Raw genomic sequence first — 18,767 nt, 5'->3', positions numbered from 1 at the left:
TGTAGCCCTTCAGAAGTTGTTGGACTCCAGTTCCCATCAGCCCCAGACAGTGCAGCTAATGGAAATTGATGTTAGGAGCCATAGTATAACAATATTTGGAGTGCCACATGTTTCCCATTCCTGGGATAAGGTGCTATCTTCACCTGGTACAGTAATGATGCTGAGACAATGGCACTGGATCCCATACTTCAATGTTTGCATTGTGGAGGTTTAGTATGACTTAGCAAAACTAAAAAATGTTGCATACAGAATATGGGTGGCAACTACGTACAACACATTGAAAATGTATACCGTATATAGCTTTATTGTTTTATATTTATACTCTTCTCTCATTCATTTTTGATATAGTAAAAAGAAGTATTATTTTGCAGATGGCTGTACTTGTGCGGGTCCTAAACCTCAGAACAAGACATTTAGTCTGCAGTCGTAAACATGCTAATCTGGGAGAAGTAAGCCTCACTAAACTAAATGAGGCTTACTTCTGAGTTGACATATTTAGGATTGTCATGTTAGTCTCATTACATTCAATGTGGATTACTCTCTCAAGGAAATGTGTGTAGGATTGCAGCCTAAGGATTATTAAGTATTTTAGGGACCAGCAACAGAGTGTTTGGGGCCTGAAACTCAGATGGCTTACTTAAAGTCCTGACAGGGGGAAGAGAAATATATTTGTATCTCCCAGGACTTTACTGTTCATCCTAACACAAATGGCACACATACTACCGTATTGTGAACTCTTTGTTGATTTTAACATAAAATAAGAGTAGTAATTTCCTCCTATCAAAAGTTAAAGAATGTATTACAAGGCCATAGATTTCTTCAAGGGATGTTTCTTTGGCACTGAATTGAAAGCACATGAAATATTCTCTTGTGGGGTGAATGTATTTGGCCAAAAGATTTTATTTAGTGTACAGCATTGAGAGTATCAATGTATGTACCAAGCAAGAATTTAATTGTAGTTTTATTTGATAAACAAATAATGCTTTCAATCTGGAAAAGAAATATGGTTTATTTAATGTCAGACATTAAGTAATTCATATTGAAGGAAGCTAGTAGTAGACTTTATAGTGTGTGACTTTATACATGTGAATCAGGAAGTTTTAAACATTTGACGTTTTATTATGTTTTTATATTCTGCTAGAGAAACCCAGCCAGATGGGTGGGGTATAAATAATAAAATTATTATCATTATTATTATTATTTATAAAATAACTAGCTCCGATAAAATCAATTCTACAACATTATTTCAAATAATATTATATATAACTGAAGCACTATGTTACTGTTTTAAGTTATGTGAATGCCAAAGGTCAAAATGAAGTAAGATGAAGATATAAAATAAAATAAACGAGTAAAAATAACGAGTTTGGAAAGTGTCAGCAGAAAATCCTGGCAAATGGACACAGAAGTTTATTTTCTCCTTTTGATTGGTTAAATGGTATGACTAAAATATCTCAGAATTAAGGATATATAAAAGAGGTTTAGGAATATTTCTCAAGCTTTTAATTTGGAATTATGGAATTTCACTTTGTTAAAAGAGTCAAATAATGTTGTAAATATAAATTTTAAGAAGACTTTGAAATAAATACTATTGTAAGCAGAGTCTTAGAACATATTTGGGATTCCAAGAACCAGCTCTCTATTATCAGCAGAATTATATACAAGATATTCTGTCATTTAATTAAATTACTGTGAGTTAGGAAATGAAACATTTTGAATGCGAATTAATAGAATGCACTTTAAGAAAGCTTTCAAAGACCTGAGGGAATTATATTTCATTGCAAACATACCCTGAGTGAACTTATCCAGATAAATGCTGGAATAGTTTTCTTGCCCCATCTAGTGACTGAAAGGCACATAGAAATCTGCAAGCCTATTTTTCAACAGGTGTTTTGTTCATTCTGTTTTCCCGAAACCCAATACAAGAATGTAATGTGGTGTGCTGGTTTGGGGGTGGGGTGGGGGGTAAAGCTAAGAGACCTAATGTTTGGAGTCCTTTTAGGATATGACTTCTTATCTTTGGGGGTTTTTTAAACTAAGCCAGCCAGTTCACTAAACATTACAGTGTTATTGTTTCAACACTACTGATACAAATCTGCAAAAGAATCTTTGTTTGGTGGTAGTTGTTGCCTTTAAGCATAGGTATTTCCTCTAAAAGTCTAAATAAATGCATATTTTAAGGGCTTAATGCACAGCATACCCAAATTCATTTACTGCTTCTCCACACACCTACGTTTTTAAAAAGCATAGCAGTTTCTGAGAAAGGGAAAATTCATGTGGAGAAGTGGTAGAAAGGGAAAGTTTATGGAACCCCTACCTTCCTTCTGTGTCACTGTTCACAACTGCCATCTTGGGGAGTTGATTTAGCTTAGCAAAAATGACTGTATGTAACATGCAGCTAGCTACCCTGCTGAGAGTTCATGATGGTATAGTAAAAAATAGGAGTTTCTTTAATAGTGAAGAAAAATTGAAATGCTCCTTTTATGCCACTGTGCAGACATGGGAAATCACATGGCCTCCATCTGTCATGGATACTTTAGTTGAGATTCCTGCATTGCAGGCGGTTGTACTAGATGACCCTTGGGGCCCCTTCCAACTCTATAATTCTATGATTTAAACGACTCAGGAACTTGTACCCTAATTGGTTTGACTTTGACATGCCCTTAGCCTATTCCGCAGTGTGCATAAGCTGCTCACTGCCTGTGTAAGTGACAAAAAAGTATATGTTTTCAGGTAAACATTTTCCTTACAGAGACAGAGAGATGTGGGGTCTTTATATTATTTCCCAGTCTTCATCTTTTAATATATTGAGAAAATCACTTAGATTGTTAATTTATTGATGCTTCTGTAGAATAAGTGCATTAAAATAGAAACAGTTAAATATGCTTTTTATTACTGAAGGACAAGAAAGTCTGTGAAATCAAATACATCCTGTACATCTGTATTTGATGTATATATTCTGTAATCTCTTTTTTCCCCCAGAGTATAATTGGTATGGTGATTGGGAAAACAGATGCCAAAGGCTTTCCAGACAGAAAAAGTAAAGTTCTTTTAAGCCACAATTTCTCTTTTTTTCTGGCTCTATCTTCAGTCCATGGTTTTTCTAACCAAAAAGCATGTGCATCAACTGGTGGGGATATTTTATGCAAAAACTATATTGAAATTAAAGTGTAGATTAACAAAGCTCTAAGAGAGAGTAACAACATGTTAATTGAAATAAGCATCTCATCAACTTGTATATCCCTTGCTGAAACCTGGCTTAACATTTTTAAGGGCACCTGCATCTGCTAGGGTTAGTTAACATAGCACTGAATTTCCCACTATTTTGTAAGCATCTGACGATATCTGATGATAGCGGAATATTTCATTCCATGCAAAGTTTTTGCCAAAACAATGAGGCACTTGCACTGCTGGTCTCTGCCTAAACTGCAATTGAACCAGCCATGGCACCATTTTTCTCCCCTTCATGAAAATATAATATTTTAATTAAAAAAGGAGTGACCTCTAGTGGTAGTTAATGAGATTGTTCTCCTTTGCTTTATACTAGTTGTAGGGAACTTTTGGCCCTACAGATGTTGCTGAACTACAACTCATTCCCAGCCACTGACCATTTGCTGGGGTAGATGAGAGTTGTAGTTCAGCAACAGCTGTATGGCCCAAAGCTCCCCTCACCTGCTTTATACCTGTTTCTCATTAAGTGATCCTTTGTCCAAATCCAGCTTGTCAAGCTTTTACAGCCACTCCTCTTCCTCTCTTATCATTTCTTTGCTCCTGCTGCTGCTGCTGGCACCCCAGCACTGACCTCCATATTTCTTTATCATATCCCATATGCACATCATAAGGGAAAATGGCGGCTGATACTATGGTGATGACAGCCTCCACAACCAATAGGTGTCTGAGACAGATGACAGTTCTGAAGTCAATTTGATTGAGGTGGGCTGTTTTCTGCCATAACTTAACACTGGGCAGAATGTAACAATAAGTACACAATATTTTCATGTGTCTTACACGGAATTAAAACTTTTAACTGGATTCTAAAACTGTCTCTGTTTCTTGTCACTGCAGATATTGGATCAGAAAGGTACACTTTTAGCTTCACTGTTCGCGATTCGCCATCTTATTTCATAAATGTACATTCTTGGGGAAGAGAGGACTATATTAAATCACTTTCAGAAAGCTTTAGAGTTGGTGACTGTGGTGAGCTGGAGTTTATTCCGAACATATTTCAATTTCAGTATGTTTCCCTCCTCTTTAAATCAGTATAATGTGTTGTGGTCCTAGTGTGTTATCCTTCAAAGAGTTGTGGACTATTTAATTGGAACCAAATTTTTTAGTTAGATTGAGTGAGAGGGGGAAAAGTAAACTAAAAAGAACCAACAAGATTCAGTATAATAAAGCTGTCATCAAGAGACATGGACTGAAAAAGTAATCTCCCAGATTCCCTCTCAGATGCTAAGCTTTTACTGTTTCAGTCTTCTAAAAACGGTCCATAAATTTAATAATAATAATAATCCAGCCAGATTTAAGCAGTTAAGGCTGAAATTGTATGCAGGTACCCAGGAGTAAAGCTGACTGAAAATTATTAGAACTGGATTGCCAGTGTCTTGCTGAATGAACTTGTAAGTGGTCATTTAAATCTATACTTATGTGGCTTTCCACTGTTTCCCCTTTTATAGTCATAATTGAAAATCCTTTAGTTCAGACAAAAGAGGCTGAAAAGGAAGAAAAATTCAACGCTACAACTCCTAGGTAACTGTAAAGTCAGAATCTTATACCCTAAATAAGACGAAAACAAGTGGCATATTCAGATTCTTGACACCAGATGATACAGATGTTACTCTTGAAAAAATTATATAGCTGTCTGGCAAGGGTTTAGTTAGTGTCCTCCACTAATGCTACAAAATGACCTGACAGCCAATCAGCACCAAACAGTTATCGATTACACATTGTGTCCAGATTTTCACTTTTTGAAATATGGCAATTCTAACATCTCTTAACACTGAAACTATTGTAATACCCTGTACTGCAGCATAGAAATGAATCTTAAACTCAGGGCTCATCCACACTTACCTTTTGCCCTGTGCTTTCTAGGAACAGGTCCACAATTTAAAGTGCTGTGTCTGAGCCCCCCTCCTTTTTTTTTTTTTTTTTTTTGCCTTGGCACTTTCCCTGAGAAAACCTGCTTTTTAATGCTTAATCAAAACAAATATCAGTTTGTGTCTTCATAGATTGCCATTTGTTCTGATTCAGCAGTAAAAAGCAGGGTTTCACGGGGAAAGTGCAGGGCAAAAAAGCACGCACAGAGCTTTAAAGCATGGATGCAGCACAAAAGGAAGTGTGGAGGAGCCCTCAGTCGACATATACTAGGTATTATTTGGCTCCATTCAATGTAATTATATTGGGTAGAAAACTGCAAAACCCCTGCATTTTGCAGTGCCTCACAAACTGAGTAATTGATACATCAAACTGGGGTTCATACCCCAAAATCCAAAATTGTCTGAATCACTTTGAACTGGTGCCAAAGTTTTGCAGTGGTTTTGCAGCAGTTGTACTCACACCAACTCTGTGAGACGGAGAGATAGTGAGTGGCCTAAGGTTAGCCCATGGCTATTTGTATAGGGACTCTATCAATTACATCACACTGGTCCTGTATTTGCTGAATTACAGCTTTTTTCAAGTCTTGTTTTGAGCACCCTTAGATGTTAACGGCTCTTAAAGTACCTTCAGTTACTCACAACAGATAGCTGAATTGCAATGTCAAAAGTATTTCTTATTGCAACACTAAAATATGCAGAACTATCTGCTTCCAGAGCTTAGAGTAGGTTAATCATCCATTTCTCCCCCCACTACCACCCCATGAAGCGGTGTCAGTGTCAACTCTGCCTGCCAATGACTTGACTTCTGTTTGTACAAAGAAGCCACTATTCTCTGGTATCAATTGTAATGTGCTTTTCACAACATCAGTATAACACCAGTATTACAATAACCCATAACAATTCAGAGTTCATAATATAGGAAAAAGCCTTTAGTAGTGATGAGTAAAGTATTGTTTGTGTTGTGCATGTCAGCTGCTACAAACTGCTCCTCAGTGAGAATCATTCCGTGGTTAAAATCTGTCCCCACTATGAAGTTGACACCAAACTACTGTCCCTGTTGAATCTACCTGTGAAGAACCCTCAAGATTTTTACTCTCTGGCAGACATTGCAGCCAATGGACAGAGCCTGGAAGGAAGAATCATTAATATTCTTGCAGCTGTCAAGTCGGTAAGTCAGAAAAACTTTAACATATTGGAGAGCTTCTACTGTAGCCCGGTGGTCAAATTAATTTATGTATGGTTAAGGATTTATTGGACCATCTCTGATTGGAGTTGTCTCCTTTTGTCTTGGTCAGCAGCCAGTTGGCTTGATTTAATGCCAAGGAAGGTTTGCAAGTGATATTAATGAAAAAAATCATAAACAGCACATTTTACAAAGCCTTCATGTCCCTAGGCTGGCACCCTGAAACAGCACAATATAAGGAAGTTTATTTAAAGTCTTTTGACATTCACCCACAGATTAGTTTTTAACTATAAGATTAAGCATGAATGCTAAATTGGTTTATTGATTTAGCACATGTCTCACTGACCCTTCATCTTTGTCCTCTTAAGAAAGTAGGAAGAGCCCTGCTGAATCAGCGCACAGGCCAGTCTAGTCCAGCATCCTGTTCTCATAATAGCCAACCAAATACTTAACGCATGGGTAGGCAAACTAAGGCTAGGGGGCCTCATCTAGCCCAATTGCCTTCTAAATCCAGCCCGCAGACAGTCCTGGAATCACCGTGTTTTTATATGAGTAGAATGTGTCCTTTTATTTAAAATGCATCTCTGTGTTATTTGTGGGTCATAGGAATTCGTTCCTTTTTTTTCCTTTCCAAAATATAGTCTGGCACACCACAAGGTCTGAGGGACAATGGACCGGCCCCCTGCTGAAAGAGTTTGCTGACCTCTGACTTAAGGGAAGCCCACAAGCATAACATCGGCACAACAGCACTTTTGCCACTGAATAGGAATATGCTGCCTCCAACAGTGGCGGTTAAACATTGCTGTCATATTAGCATTAAGAACATGAAACACTTTTCTTTCTTACATACTCCGTTCAACGAGGGCACAATCCATTAAGAAGTTCTCTTGCACAGGCCCCATTGCAATTAGCAGGACCTATACAATACCATGCTAAATGCCATGGTGATTGCTGTGTGCAAATGCCATCCAAATCTATCAAACTGCGCTACTTACTTGGTATCACAAATCACACGAGTCTATACAAGTTTCTGGCATCTTCATTTAAAAAAAAAAGCTGAGTCTACACGTGATGAGAAATACCTCTCTCTGCCCAAGAACCTGAGCAGTAATTGCTACTCAGAATACACAATACTGGACTATATGGTCCACAGGTCTCACCTGAGTTATTATAAGGCAGCTTCATATGTTTACCAGAGTGGGGGGTATCTGCAAGTCTCCAGCCTTATGTTCACCACCAGTTAGTGATTATCTCCTGCAAATATCATTTTTTCCAGCTGATTTTCAAGAATTCAGTTGGGCTTACTTTTTATTTTGGAGACCCAGTTGGAAGAGGGCAGGCAATAAGGAATGAATAACATTTATAGGGAAGAATCAGCAAGCAAAGGGAGGCTTAAGTACCCACTCTTACCCACTGTTATCTCCCCTATAAGTGCCTCAGAGGAAAACATGGGGTTTGGTAATCTATATGTCTCCTTACAGTGTGCAGTTCTGCCCTTAGAAAGTTGCTATGGTAAATGCTTTTCTACTCTATTGCAAGAGTACTCATGTAGTCTTTTGAATGTAAAAATTCAATAAACTGGAGCAGAGCTGCTTACTCTCCTTCAGCAATGCCCTACCATTTTGCAAGTCCTTCATTGGATTCATTTTTCTGTGAAGAATGAGGTGCACATGCACACTGAGAGACTTTAATTGCAGCCAGCCCTGCTGAAGTGTTTGCAGTTCGGACCAGTGGTGGAAGCTACCCATTGTGACTGCTGGGGCAGAAGCCAGGGAGGCTAAGAGTAGGCAAAACCATGGCCAGTGGCAGGCAAACCCAACGCATTGTAGTTTTGTCCCCACCTTCCTCCCTACAAGAGCAACAATGATACTAAGGGGGAAGAAGCTGGCAGCCAATGTCCCCCCCTGGACCTGTTGTAAGTGCAATTACAAAAGCTGGGCACCACCTCTCTGCCGAGCGGTAGCAAGATTACAGGGGGTTTGAGGCATTCACCCTGGGCTCCTTTGGAGAACTGAAGACATGGTGGAGGATACTGTTATACCTTTAAGAAATATGGTTTATCAACATATTTACACATTCACTCTGCATGAAGGGAGTCCAGATTTTACAGCAAGGTCATTTCAAGAGGGGGTTGTTCCCCATAGCAGTATAGCAATGGAGGCAAAAGTATTTCTCCTAGCCAACCTGCCCAAAATGCATCTCAGTCTTTTTTCTCCCTTCCTTTTCCCAGCACACCTTGCTAAAAACACTCTTTTCCTGTCACCCCACACCTAGCTACCCTGGCAATCTGACTACTCAGGCCAAAGATTCCTCTTAGAATGGACCACCAACATCTTTGTCATATTAATTTCTCTATCCCAGGTGAGGCACTGGCTTGGAAGAAAGCTTAGCCTGTACTTTTCCACTGGCCTCCAGTTCTTCCCTTCAATACTCCAAAAACCAAAATTCTACCATTTATTAATTTCTAGGGTTTGGGGGGTCCCCCAATCTATAACACCACAAAGGGAGTCAGGTGGCAGCTTGGTAAGGGCAGAGTGAGGCAGTCTAATAGACCAGACTTCACTGGTGTGGATAGCATAGACATAAATACTGTATGGGGATACACTATTGCTTTTGACAAGGTTGGTGTGTGCGCAAGATGAATATTGCAAATCATTTGTTGTGCATTTTACAAAGGTTGGAGAACCAAAGTACTTCACCACTTCGGACAGACGAAAGGGTCACAGATGTGAAGTAAGGCTGTATGATGAAACTGAGTCTTCCTTTGCAATGATATGGTAAGGTGTATTCTAAATCACAATCGAACTATACCCATTAATACAAAAATAAGAGGCTACACTGAACGTAAGTACATATTGCTATCATTAATTGAAGCTTCTTATTAATTGTGTGGTGTCTCTGATGATACAGAAGCATTCATTTAATGGCAGCAATATCCATTAACTTCTATAACATACAAGGCTGTCCAATAGAATGGTCTTGAATATATTACCCATTTCTATGAGTTATTGACAATTTCTCCCCTAAGGAGAGGCAGAGTGAAACAAAGCTGCAAATCAATTACAAAAGGTCATGTGGAGATGAGGAAATAAAAGAAGCCATTTAGTCAGTCAGACCATTGATGATCATTCCTTTTCAAAGCAACATATTGTCAAATAGCAACTATAGATTAACCTTTGCGTAAATGCTTATCATCAAGACTTTTATACATTAAAAATGCTTCAAAAAATTTCTGGGAGAACATGTAGCAAATACTGTATTAAGAATGTAAGAGGAGCCCTGGTTAAGATTTCTCCTTCAAGAGAAAACTAAATAAACACCACTGCTCTTTTAGAAAAACCAGATTACCTAGACAGAGAGGGAAGAATCTGGATAGAAAAAGAGCTTTTAATTTTACAGTCCTTCTTGTGTCTGGGCCAAGTGACATTTCCATGTTCTGAAGGCACAATTTAGTAGTTGTGATGTGCAAGTGCTCCTGCTGTTCCAATATGCAGATAAAGCTCAATGAACATAGAAGGTGCTCTCATCTTCATCAGCTAGTGAACATTCTGGGAACATACATTTTCATAGACGAGAATGGAAAGCTTCTGCATGTGTGGGGATTTGAATTTGAATTTTGAAACAAGCTTTATTCTGGTTGCACACACTCAACACATAAATATAGGTTATCATTTCAAGAACTGAAATGTAAGTTGAGAATGTAAATTGGTTAGGTGCAGAGCAACTGCTGCTATGCATGAGACATCCTGCTGCATGCAAGACTGACATCTGAATCCACAAGTATTATAATTTTACTCACTTTCCCTTAGTCACTCAGCCACTTGGTCACAGCCATGATGCTTTTTGTATAGTTTTGACCTATGCTCTTATGCTTATACAGTCTGGGTTCAGCATATGCCTCATAAACAAGGGATTCCCTGCTCCAGGTGTCAACCTCTTATAAATAGGACCTCCACACTGGCTCTGCAATTCCCTTCCTGAGTGCTTGTGACTGCTTGTTTTCAGAGGCAGAGTAAGATATATCTGTTTAGCAATTTGCTCAGCACCTATTCTGCCTTAAACCAAAGGAAAAGCAGTGCCCAACCTGGTGATTACAGAATGAACAATGCAAGTAGGGGACTGCAACCTAAGATGGGGAAAAGGTGGTGGTAAGGAACACTGAGGTACTTTAAATGAATTCATATCTCCAGGGCCTGATGAGCTACTGCAATGTGCTCTACATGGGGCTACCTTTGAAGGTGACTCAGAAACTACAACTAATACAGAATGCAGCTAGGACCTGAACCAATGGATCCAAGTTACAAGAAAGAAGATCCTGATTAAATTCAGAGAGAACTTTCTGAAAGAGCTGTTTGACAGTGGAATAAACTTCCACAAGAGGGGGTGGAATCTCTTTCCTAGAAGGGTTTTAAGCAGAGGTTGGATGGTCATCTGCCACGTATGTTTTAGTTGAGATTCCAGCATTGCAGGGCGTTGGACTAGATGATCCTTGGGATACTTTCCAACTCTACAATTCTATGATTCTTTGACATTTGTTACTTTTTATATTGTTGTATCATTTTAATATTTGGAAGTTGCCCTGATACAAGAGTGTCAATATATTCTGTCAATACAAATAGAAAATATTAACATTTTAAACAAATAAAAATTTGTATTAATTGAATGCTGCTATTTTTCTAGCTGGGACAATGAATCTATCCAGCTTGCACAGAGCTGGATGCCACGAGAAACAGGTACTTCTCAGTTTTTTATATATAGTATTTTTGCTCAGGTTATCACTAGTGTAAAGCTTTGCCTGTAATAACAAAATAATAATAAATAATATTTTTCTTCCCAGTAATATTTGCATCAGATGTAAGAATAAATTTTGACAAATTTAGAAATTGCATGGTTGCAACTGTACTCTCAAAATCCATCATTACTACTAATCCCGGTAAGACACAATCCTAAAACCTTGTTAAATTGTCATAGAATGCCTTATATTATCCTAATGCTTTTACTGAAAATTTATCTATTTATTTAATATATTTATTCTCTCAAGTTGGTATTCAGGGCAGCTTAGAACATTAAAATATGATGGCTTAGGACTTTAAACGCAGTTCTACTTGTTTAAAACCTACAGAATAATTCCCTGCCCATTTGCAACATTGAGTTTCTTTATGGCAATAGTTTTACTAAGTGCCCAGCTCTATATCTATCAGTACTTTCTTTTTTCTTCTTTGTACATTTCAAAAGTTCCATCTGTACTTCTATTTCCTTATAGGTTTCATTTCTATCTTATAGGTTTCATTTCTATCAACACAATCCTATACTGTATGTGTTAATTCAGACGTAAATCCTGTTGACATCAATGGACCGAATGCCTTGTGTGTAAAGAATTACAGCAATGTCTTTTCTGTAGCAGACATCAACCAAATACATGGAGCTAACCATTTAGCTAAAAAATCTCCCACAAACTATTTTGGCATTATGCAAGTTTACCTTTATTAATACTGCTTTGAAAAATATTTTTTCAAGATACACCAGAAGCAATCAATCTACACAACTTTATAAGAGAAAGTGCAGAAATGTTAGATTTGGATGATGAAATGGGAGATCATTTCAGAGATTCCATAAATGGTGAGTGTTTACCAAGTAGTCCTTTAATCCGATAGAAATATATATTTTTTTAATTAAAAAATTGTCCAGTAGCACCTTAGAGACCAACTAAGTTTGTTCTTGGTATGAGCTTTTCTGAGGCTGATGAACTTCCATTTCATGCAGCTCAATGTGGTGCCTTCCATGGTTCTAGATTCAGGTATCTGAATCTAGACTGCTATATATTGCTTAGATTTACCCTTCTAAATGCAAACAGTTCTCAGAACACAGGCTAACTTTTTTGCTTACTTTTTTTTTTTAAGGACAGCATGTATTCAAAGTTATTGCCACATACTTCAGAGGCAATTGTATGTTAAAAGTTCTCATGTACAATCCATTTGATGCTGCATGCCATTCTAAGAACTATTAACTGGGAAGTATGCTATAAACAGGGAAGTGTTCCGTGATCATGGCTCAGAGAATAAAGAGTGGACTTCAGTCTGGGAAATCATAAAAAATAATTAAAGTTTAACTGTTCTGGTTATAATACAATATAATAATACAAATGAATAACAGAGTCTTTTCTGTCCAATGGCATATTATGATTTTAAATGTTTTTTTCTTATGGTAAACTATATTTTATTGAAGTCCAAAGTCCACTAGTCAGTGGGAAGTTTTTTTCTGTCTTTAAACTTCAGATCAAGTCCCTTTTTAAAAAGACAATCTTACTTTTTTTCCTGTTATCTTTAGTACAGGCAATAGTTGATGTTTATACAGTGGAGCAATTAAAGATGAAAGCTTTGCAAAATGAGGGAAAATCAGAACCTTTCTATGGCATTATTTTTGCCTACATTTCTATGCTGAATATTGATAATGAGACAACTAAAATAATACGAAACAGATGGTAAGCACCTCATTAAGTGTCCTGGACATTTATCCTGCTCCTCACTCCCATTCCAAATCAGCTTGAAAAACTTCCATCTCTCTATTCCTCAAACCACTTTTTCCTCCTAACTCAGCATCAAAGCCTTTTCTGAAGTACTCTAACCTTATCTAACTTGCATGTCCAAAGATTCTTTGCTCTTCAGCCATCCTTCTTTCTTGCCTTTGAGCCAAGATAGCATGTCTATTCTATATTATACATTCTATTAATGTACACTCATAATTAAACAAGCATATAAAAACAATGTGACAATTTCATCAGATATAATGAATAGGTATGTTAGATGCGTAATAACTAAACACACGTTCATTCATTTAAAATCTTGCCCTCTTTTCTTTTCTGCAGTAGCAAGTGCCACTATGTGGTCAATGAAGGAACAAACTCATGCTCCTTCTGTAGCAGCTTTGTCTCCTCCTCAGATGCCTCACTACTCTTTGCCAGCTTTGATGTACTAGTTGATCTGACAGACCACACAGGCACTCTCCATTCTTGCAATCTCTCGGATACAGTGGCTGAAGAAGCTTTAGGTTGCACGGTAAGAATGTATTAGAAATAGATCTCTTCTATTCAGGTTTATGGTTCAGGTTGTGTTTAGCACGTATCGAGAGCCTGAGATTTAATGCATTGCACCAGTACTGCATCTGATGAAATAGACTCTAGCCCCCAAAAAGTTATGCTGCAATAAATTTACTTATCTTTCAAGGCCCTTCAAAGCTTGCTTGGTTTTGCTGTGAACCTACTGTATGTATGCACTTCTGAAAACACTCACCTTCCTTTTGACTCATGCTTCACTTCATGCTTATGCGCATTTCATACCAATTAAATTGTGGTCACTCCATTAGGTCCAGGAGTTCCAGACTCTGACAGAGGCTCAAAAAACAGCCCTAAAATGGCACCTTCTTCTAGAACGAAGCAAAATTTATTTTAAAGTAAGTATAGAAATAAGGAAATACACACCTAAATGAGCACCATTCTCCATGACAACCCTCACCCTATTAGCATCTTCTGAGGAATCCATTATGAAGTTTCTTTTAGTGAATCAAGAACTGAGATTTGAAAAAGGCGTTTTCTATGATTGCCATTAATATAGACCAGTTTATCCAGCAAGTTCTGCAGGAGGCAACACCAACCAACTTTGGAGGGGCAGGTGGGGGAATTGTCAGCTTGTACATTTTCTGGTAGATAACAGATTTCTGTATGTAACTGCTCATCCAAGTGGATGAAGTTAAAAGTAACTAGAGTGTGTGTGTGCGCGCGCCAAGATTTTCTGTGAGAAAACAAGGTCAGAAGGACTAGTAGCCCTCACCTGCCCATCTTCTCCTTCAAACTGCCACTGCACAGCATAATATGTAGTCCTAACTTTATATAAAATTGCATTATCTTCCTGCAAACTGTATTTTTTGGAGAAGTATTTTTTTAAAAAAATAAATCTAATTTACTTCTATAGGTTATTATTTCGCCCAATTCACGAACTGGACTGAGAGTTAGTTTGCTTTCTTGCAAACTAGCAGATCCTGTGGAGGCCAGTCAAAACCTGCCTGGAAAAGACCTACCTTGCCCAGCTTCAGAACAGTTGGAAGGAGTCTAAGTTGTTGTAATATGGTGAATTTACATCTTGGGGGGGGGTGCATTGAATTCTCATTGCAAAGATGCTAGAAAGTGTGCTTTATCATTCATGTTTTAAAACTGTGTACTATCATTTAAGGAAGAGTTTACCTTAGTCCATCCTTCACCAAACTGGTGTCCAGCTTCCATCAGTTGGAACTGATGAGAGACCTAGTCCAAAACATGGTGGATTTACAAGGCTGGCAAAGGCAGACTTAGTCTGACTCAAGAGACCTAGATATACTATCTACATTCTTTTTTTAAAAAAGTTTTCATTCCATGTATAACATATTTGAGGAAAAATATACTTATGAAATTTATTTTTTTCCTGCGAGCCCATTTCTTTCAATTTTATCTTAGATGAAAAGCAGGAACTGTGTTCTGTGGGATTTCAGACAAAATAAGATTAAGTACATTGAACACTATAAATGCCAAGTTTTTTTATTTCACAGACAATAGTCACATGATACAGTGTGTCTGAAATTTATTGAGGCAAGTAGATAGAAGTTTTGTTTTGTTTACACCTTAGTATACAGTTGCATCAGACTTCATTACAAAATATATTCTAAATTTCACCATATTTCCATTTTGTATGTGTATATTTTAATATAATTTTCCCTGTTGAACTCTATAAAAGCAGTCTAGTCTGGTAGAAAAGAATAATTATTACATTCTTTGGCTGCGCTTTTCAGAAAGGCCACACTTAGTTTAAAAGAAAGGCCACACAATCGTTTATGATGACAAGTAAAAGCCACAGTGAGTATAAGCTTGCACGTTCCCCCCCCTCTTCCTATGGCACGTCCTTCAATAATTTGGAAGCTTTCACTTTCAAACCATAGTTTAGTGTGTTGTCTGAACCACATGTTAATGTTAACTATTGTTTGTTTTTTTAAAAAACCAGCTTCATAACCTATGGTCTGGAGTTTGCTTTGTTCAACAAACCATAGTTAAGATTAACCAGTTTTGGGGGGTCTGCAGTTAATCTAAACTGAAAGTGAACTACTTGCTGCTGTGCCAGAACCAAAGAGGAGAGCAAAGAGTGTACAAGCCTGAGGCTTGTTGTGACTTGTTCTTTTTATGCTAGGGCTTAGTGTGGTGCCTGAACACTGTGAATATATTAAATGCCCAACAAGATGGGCTCTCAGCCCTTCTCTCACTGTCTGTCAATGTGGAAGAAGCTAGAACCTGAATGAGGGGAAAGCCAATTTTACTTGGTTGCTATATAAGGAGAATCTAAGCTCCCAGTCTCTCCTGTCCCACAGGAAAGGAATGGTTTAGTGTCCCTTTGCTCTACAGTTTGAATCTGCTCTTAAGGTAAAAGGAAACATCCCCTATCAAGGCCGGCATTTCTGCCGAACTACTTGAAACCGCATGCTCACCACCCCCTGGATCCCAGCTTCTATTTCATCATTCTCTTGCAAAGCAGAAACCCCTTTTGGGGTTCCTGTTAGGATGACATCCCCTTCTTCCAGTGTGACAATACCACTGATGTAGCTGATGATGTAGGGGATAGAGAAGATCATGTCTGATGTATCTCCTTCTTGTCGCATCTCCCCATTTACCTTTAGCCAGATCTTCAACTGGTGTGGATCTGGGACTTTCTCTTTGGGCACAAAGTCACTGACTGGACAGGAGGTATTGAACCCTTTGGCCATTGTCCAAGGAAGCCCTTTCTTCTTGCATTCTTCTTGGGTATCCCTGGCTGTCATGTCCAAGCAGAGGGCATAGCCTGCCACATGGTCCATTGCTGTTTTCTGGGAAACTGCCTGGGCTCTCTTCCCGATCACCACCCCAAGTTCCACTTCATGGTGCAGCTTATTACAGTAGTAGGGCTGGATGATGGGAGAGCCTTCCCTGACATAGGCAGATGATGGCTTGAGAAAGAAGAGCGGCTCAGTTGGGAGGGTGTTCTTTAGCTCTTTGGCATGCTCTGTATAATTCCTCCCCACACAGATTATGTTCTTGCCCCACTCCCAGAACCTGGCCAAAGGCTTTGAAGAAGTCATTTCCCCCTCTCAGTAATTGCAGGACAATGAGCTCTGAGTGGGGCAGCTAGAACTTTGCTGCAACAGACGCAATTTCTTCACTTCAATCTGTCTGCTTGGTTCTCAGCTTGGGGAGAGAAATAAAACAAAGATCTGTGGGTAAAACTCATACATTTCCTTCCCATTCAGCTTCTTTTGCTACCAGAAATTCTCAATACAGCTGTCAAGCCCATTCTTTGTACTTTCACAATGCATTAGCCTCATTCACACATAATACTAAGCCAAACTATAGTTTAGCATGAACGAGCAAGGATGCAGTCCACAGTGAGAAAATCCTGGCCACATAGCTATTTCCCCAACATACTACCTAAGACATGGTGTGGCTTATTAGCATGACATCCGAACCCAGGCTTGTGGTGTTTCCCTCAAACAATCCATGAGCAGTTGGCAAAAAATACATTGGTTACAGTTCATGGTTTGCTTGAAGCAAGACAAATCATCATCCCAGGTTCAAACATTACACAAAGCTATGGCATGAAAGGAACAGGAGGAGCAAGGCAGGCACGATTTTATCACTGCACTAGCACACTTGCTCATTCACATCATAGCTTAGCAAATCAGACTGTAATAATCACTAGTAGATTGTAAGTGCAGGAACATGGGTGAAAGCTTGGGACTCCCTGTTTTATGGCTGTCCAGCTCAGATTCCTGTCACCTGGCATCAGTTTGTCAGTCACAGATCCAAAACAAGGCTAGTAGTCAGAACTAGAACATCTCCAAATATAACAGCCATTATTTGGGGGGTGGGGTGGGGCGGCAGGCGTTTTGTTGGGTGGGCAGGACCACAGTTTGCTATGTATTTTTACTGATTTTTATTTATGGGGGGGGCAACTGCCCCTCCCTGTTCCCACTTCACTACACCCATGTATAATAGTCACAATAAGAAAGAAAGAAAAAATCTGTCCCTCGAGTCCCACTGCCCACACAATTGGCTAAGATTTTGTGCATTCTGCCCCTTCTCAAATGCACTTTCTAATTATTTTAAATGTGCCAGGCTGACTCCAGGCCCTGAAATATTCTGGGTGTTTGGGCAAGCCTTGTTTCATCACCTAAGAGATCTACTTCCTTAAACAGGTGCACTCTGCGTGCGCTCAAAGACTATTTCTGTTGTTATATACCCTAACAAGGCCTAGCTCAACCATTTACCCTTTGCCTCCTCCGCCGTCAGGTACTTCTGCAAGGGCGGTCTCATTTTCTAAGCGAGAGTCGCCCGCTGCAACCTTGCTTACCTTTCACAGTCACGCTTCCCTAAAGCCGCCACTCCACTGCGCCCGTCTCGCCTTTTTTGCAAGGACGCCAGCCTGTCCTCCAATCGTATAAACGCCCCGCCCGGCTCAGAGTCCGGGGAAGCGATTGGCTGCCTGAGACGGGTCAGGGGCCAAAGGGAAAGGGGCTGGAAGGCATCTGCACCAAACAGATCGCCCGGCCGGTGCTTGTGTAAGGGGGCGCGGAGGGTGCCTGGTTGCAGCCTCCGCCTTGGACCATGGTCTGCGGGGGCGGAGGGAGGATCGGCGCCGCTGCCGCAGCCGCTGTGTTGTTCTTGGGGCTCCGATCGGGTAAGTGGAGCCGCAGCAGAAGGAAGCGTCGCCTCCCCTTAACATTGCAGGGTTTGAAGCGACGTTATCTTTTCAAAAAGTTATTATTGAAAAAGCGCCTTTTTCGGTGAGGATCCTCTTGCAGCTGCTCTTGGACGTGTCCTTTATTGGAGGGGGAATCTTGCGCTCTGCGGACACCCTTAGCTCGCCAAAGCCGCTCGTTTTCCTTCTGGTCGCCCGCAGAGCACGAATTGCAAAGAGCATGAAATCTATTGCATGACACTCGGCTTTTAAATGATGAGTTAAAAAATAAGTTAGTCTTCACTGTAAGGCAGGAGACCTTCAAACCTCTTCAGACCCGCGCCCCCCTCCTAAACCCAGTCTGGAGTATGGACACACTTTCTCTGGACATATTTACAGTGCGCGCATACTGGTATCTATTTATAGCTATTCCTTTTCGTTGGGAATTGTCTTTTTGTGGGTGCGGAGGCTTCAGATCTCTGAGAATCTGTGCGACTTGGACGAAGTAGAAATCCCCCCTTGAGCGTTATCTATAACACTTCGACGAATATAGAACGTGTATAGCATACAAGCAGGCATCCCCAACCTCGGCCCTCCAAATGTTTTGGGACTACAATTCCTATCATCCCTGACCACTGGGCCGAGTTTGGGGGTGCCTGGTATACAGTGTAGACACACACGCATTCTCTCTCCTTTCTTCCACCTTCTCTTTCATTTTATTATACGTAGCAAAAGTCGTGTCGCTGGTGCAATGACGTTTGA

The 18,767-nt window shown here is 39.5% G+C and overlaps 3 protein-coding genes across 15 annotated transcripts in view; 2 read left to right on the top strand and 1 right to left on the bottom strand.

The window, feature by feature from the left end:
- The window catches only part of MEIOB (meiosis specific with OB-fold), a 21,141-nt gene extending 5,850 nt beyond the window's left edge, over positions 1-15,291 (top strand). For 10 of the 11 annotated variants that reach the window (XM_081840300.1, XM_081840302.1, XM_081840309.1 and 7 more), the window contains 12 exons: positions 2,983-3,040; positions 4,066-4,197; positions 4,677-4,749; positions 6,069-6,264; positions 8,956-9,056; positions 10,960-11,012; positions 11,117-11,212; positions 11,797-11,898; positions 12,607-12,760; positions 13,145-13,334; positions 13,642-13,728; positions 14,247-15,291. In XM_081840300.1, coding sequence (XP_081696426.1) covers positions 2,983-3,040; positions 4,066-4,197; positions 4,677-4,749; positions 6,069-6,264; positions 8,956-9,056; positions 10,960-11,012; positions 11,117-11,212; positions 11,797-11,898; positions 12,607-12,760; positions 13,145-13,334; positions 13,642-13,728; positions 14,247-14,387 — 1,383 coding nt within the window. In that variant the 3' untranslated portion in view covers positions 14,388-15,291. The remainder of the gene's footprint in view (positions 1-2,982; positions 3,041-4,065; positions 4,198-4,676; positions 4,750-6,068; positions 6,265-8,955; positions 9,057-10,959; positions 11,013-11,116; positions 11,213-11,796; positions 11,899-12,606; positions 12,761-13,144; positions 13,335-13,641; positions 13,729-14,246) is intronic. The other variant, XM_081840303.1, reaches the window with a different exon arrangement.
- Positions 13,643-18,767, top strand: part of LOC309329489 (hydroxyacylglutathione hydrolase, mitochondrial) — a 26,058-nt gene continuing 20,933 nt past the window's right edge. For 2 of the 3 annotated variants that reach the window (XR_014151176.1, XM_081840331.1), the window contains exon 1: positions 17,843-18,005. Coding sequence is in view for 1 of the 3 variants with exons in the window: in XM_081840331.1 (XP_081696457.1) it covers positions 17,933-18,005 (73 nt within the window). In the remaining 2 variants the exon portion in view is untranslated. Of the gene's footprint in view, positions 13,729-17,842; positions 18,006-18,767 lie in introns of those variants that run through there. The other variant, XM_081840333.1, reaches the window with a different exon arrangement.
- On the bottom strand, positions 14,419-17,698 carry FAHD1 (fumarylacetoacetate hydrolase domain containing 1). Its single transcript, XM_081840341.1, has 2 exons — positions 17,679-17,698; positions 14,419-16,516 (listed from the first exon to the last, which is right to left on the bottom strand). The coding sequence occupies exon 2, from the start codon at positions 16,408-16,410 to the stop codon at positions 15,739-15,741; it is 672 nt and encodes a 223-aa protein (XP_081696467.1). The 5' UTR covers positions 16,411-16,516; positions 17,679-17,698; the 3' UTR covers positions 14,419-15,738.

The sequence above is a fragment of the Podarcis erhardii genome (assembly GCF_964252035.2).
Source record: "Podarcis erhardii genome assembly, chromosome: 14".
In the NCBI taxonomy this organism is placed as follows: domain Eukaryota; kingdom Metazoa; phylum Chordata; class Lepidosauria; order Squamata; family Lacertidae; genus Podarcis; species Podarcis erhardii.
This window is presented reverse-complemented; position numbering and strand designations above follow the sequence as displayed.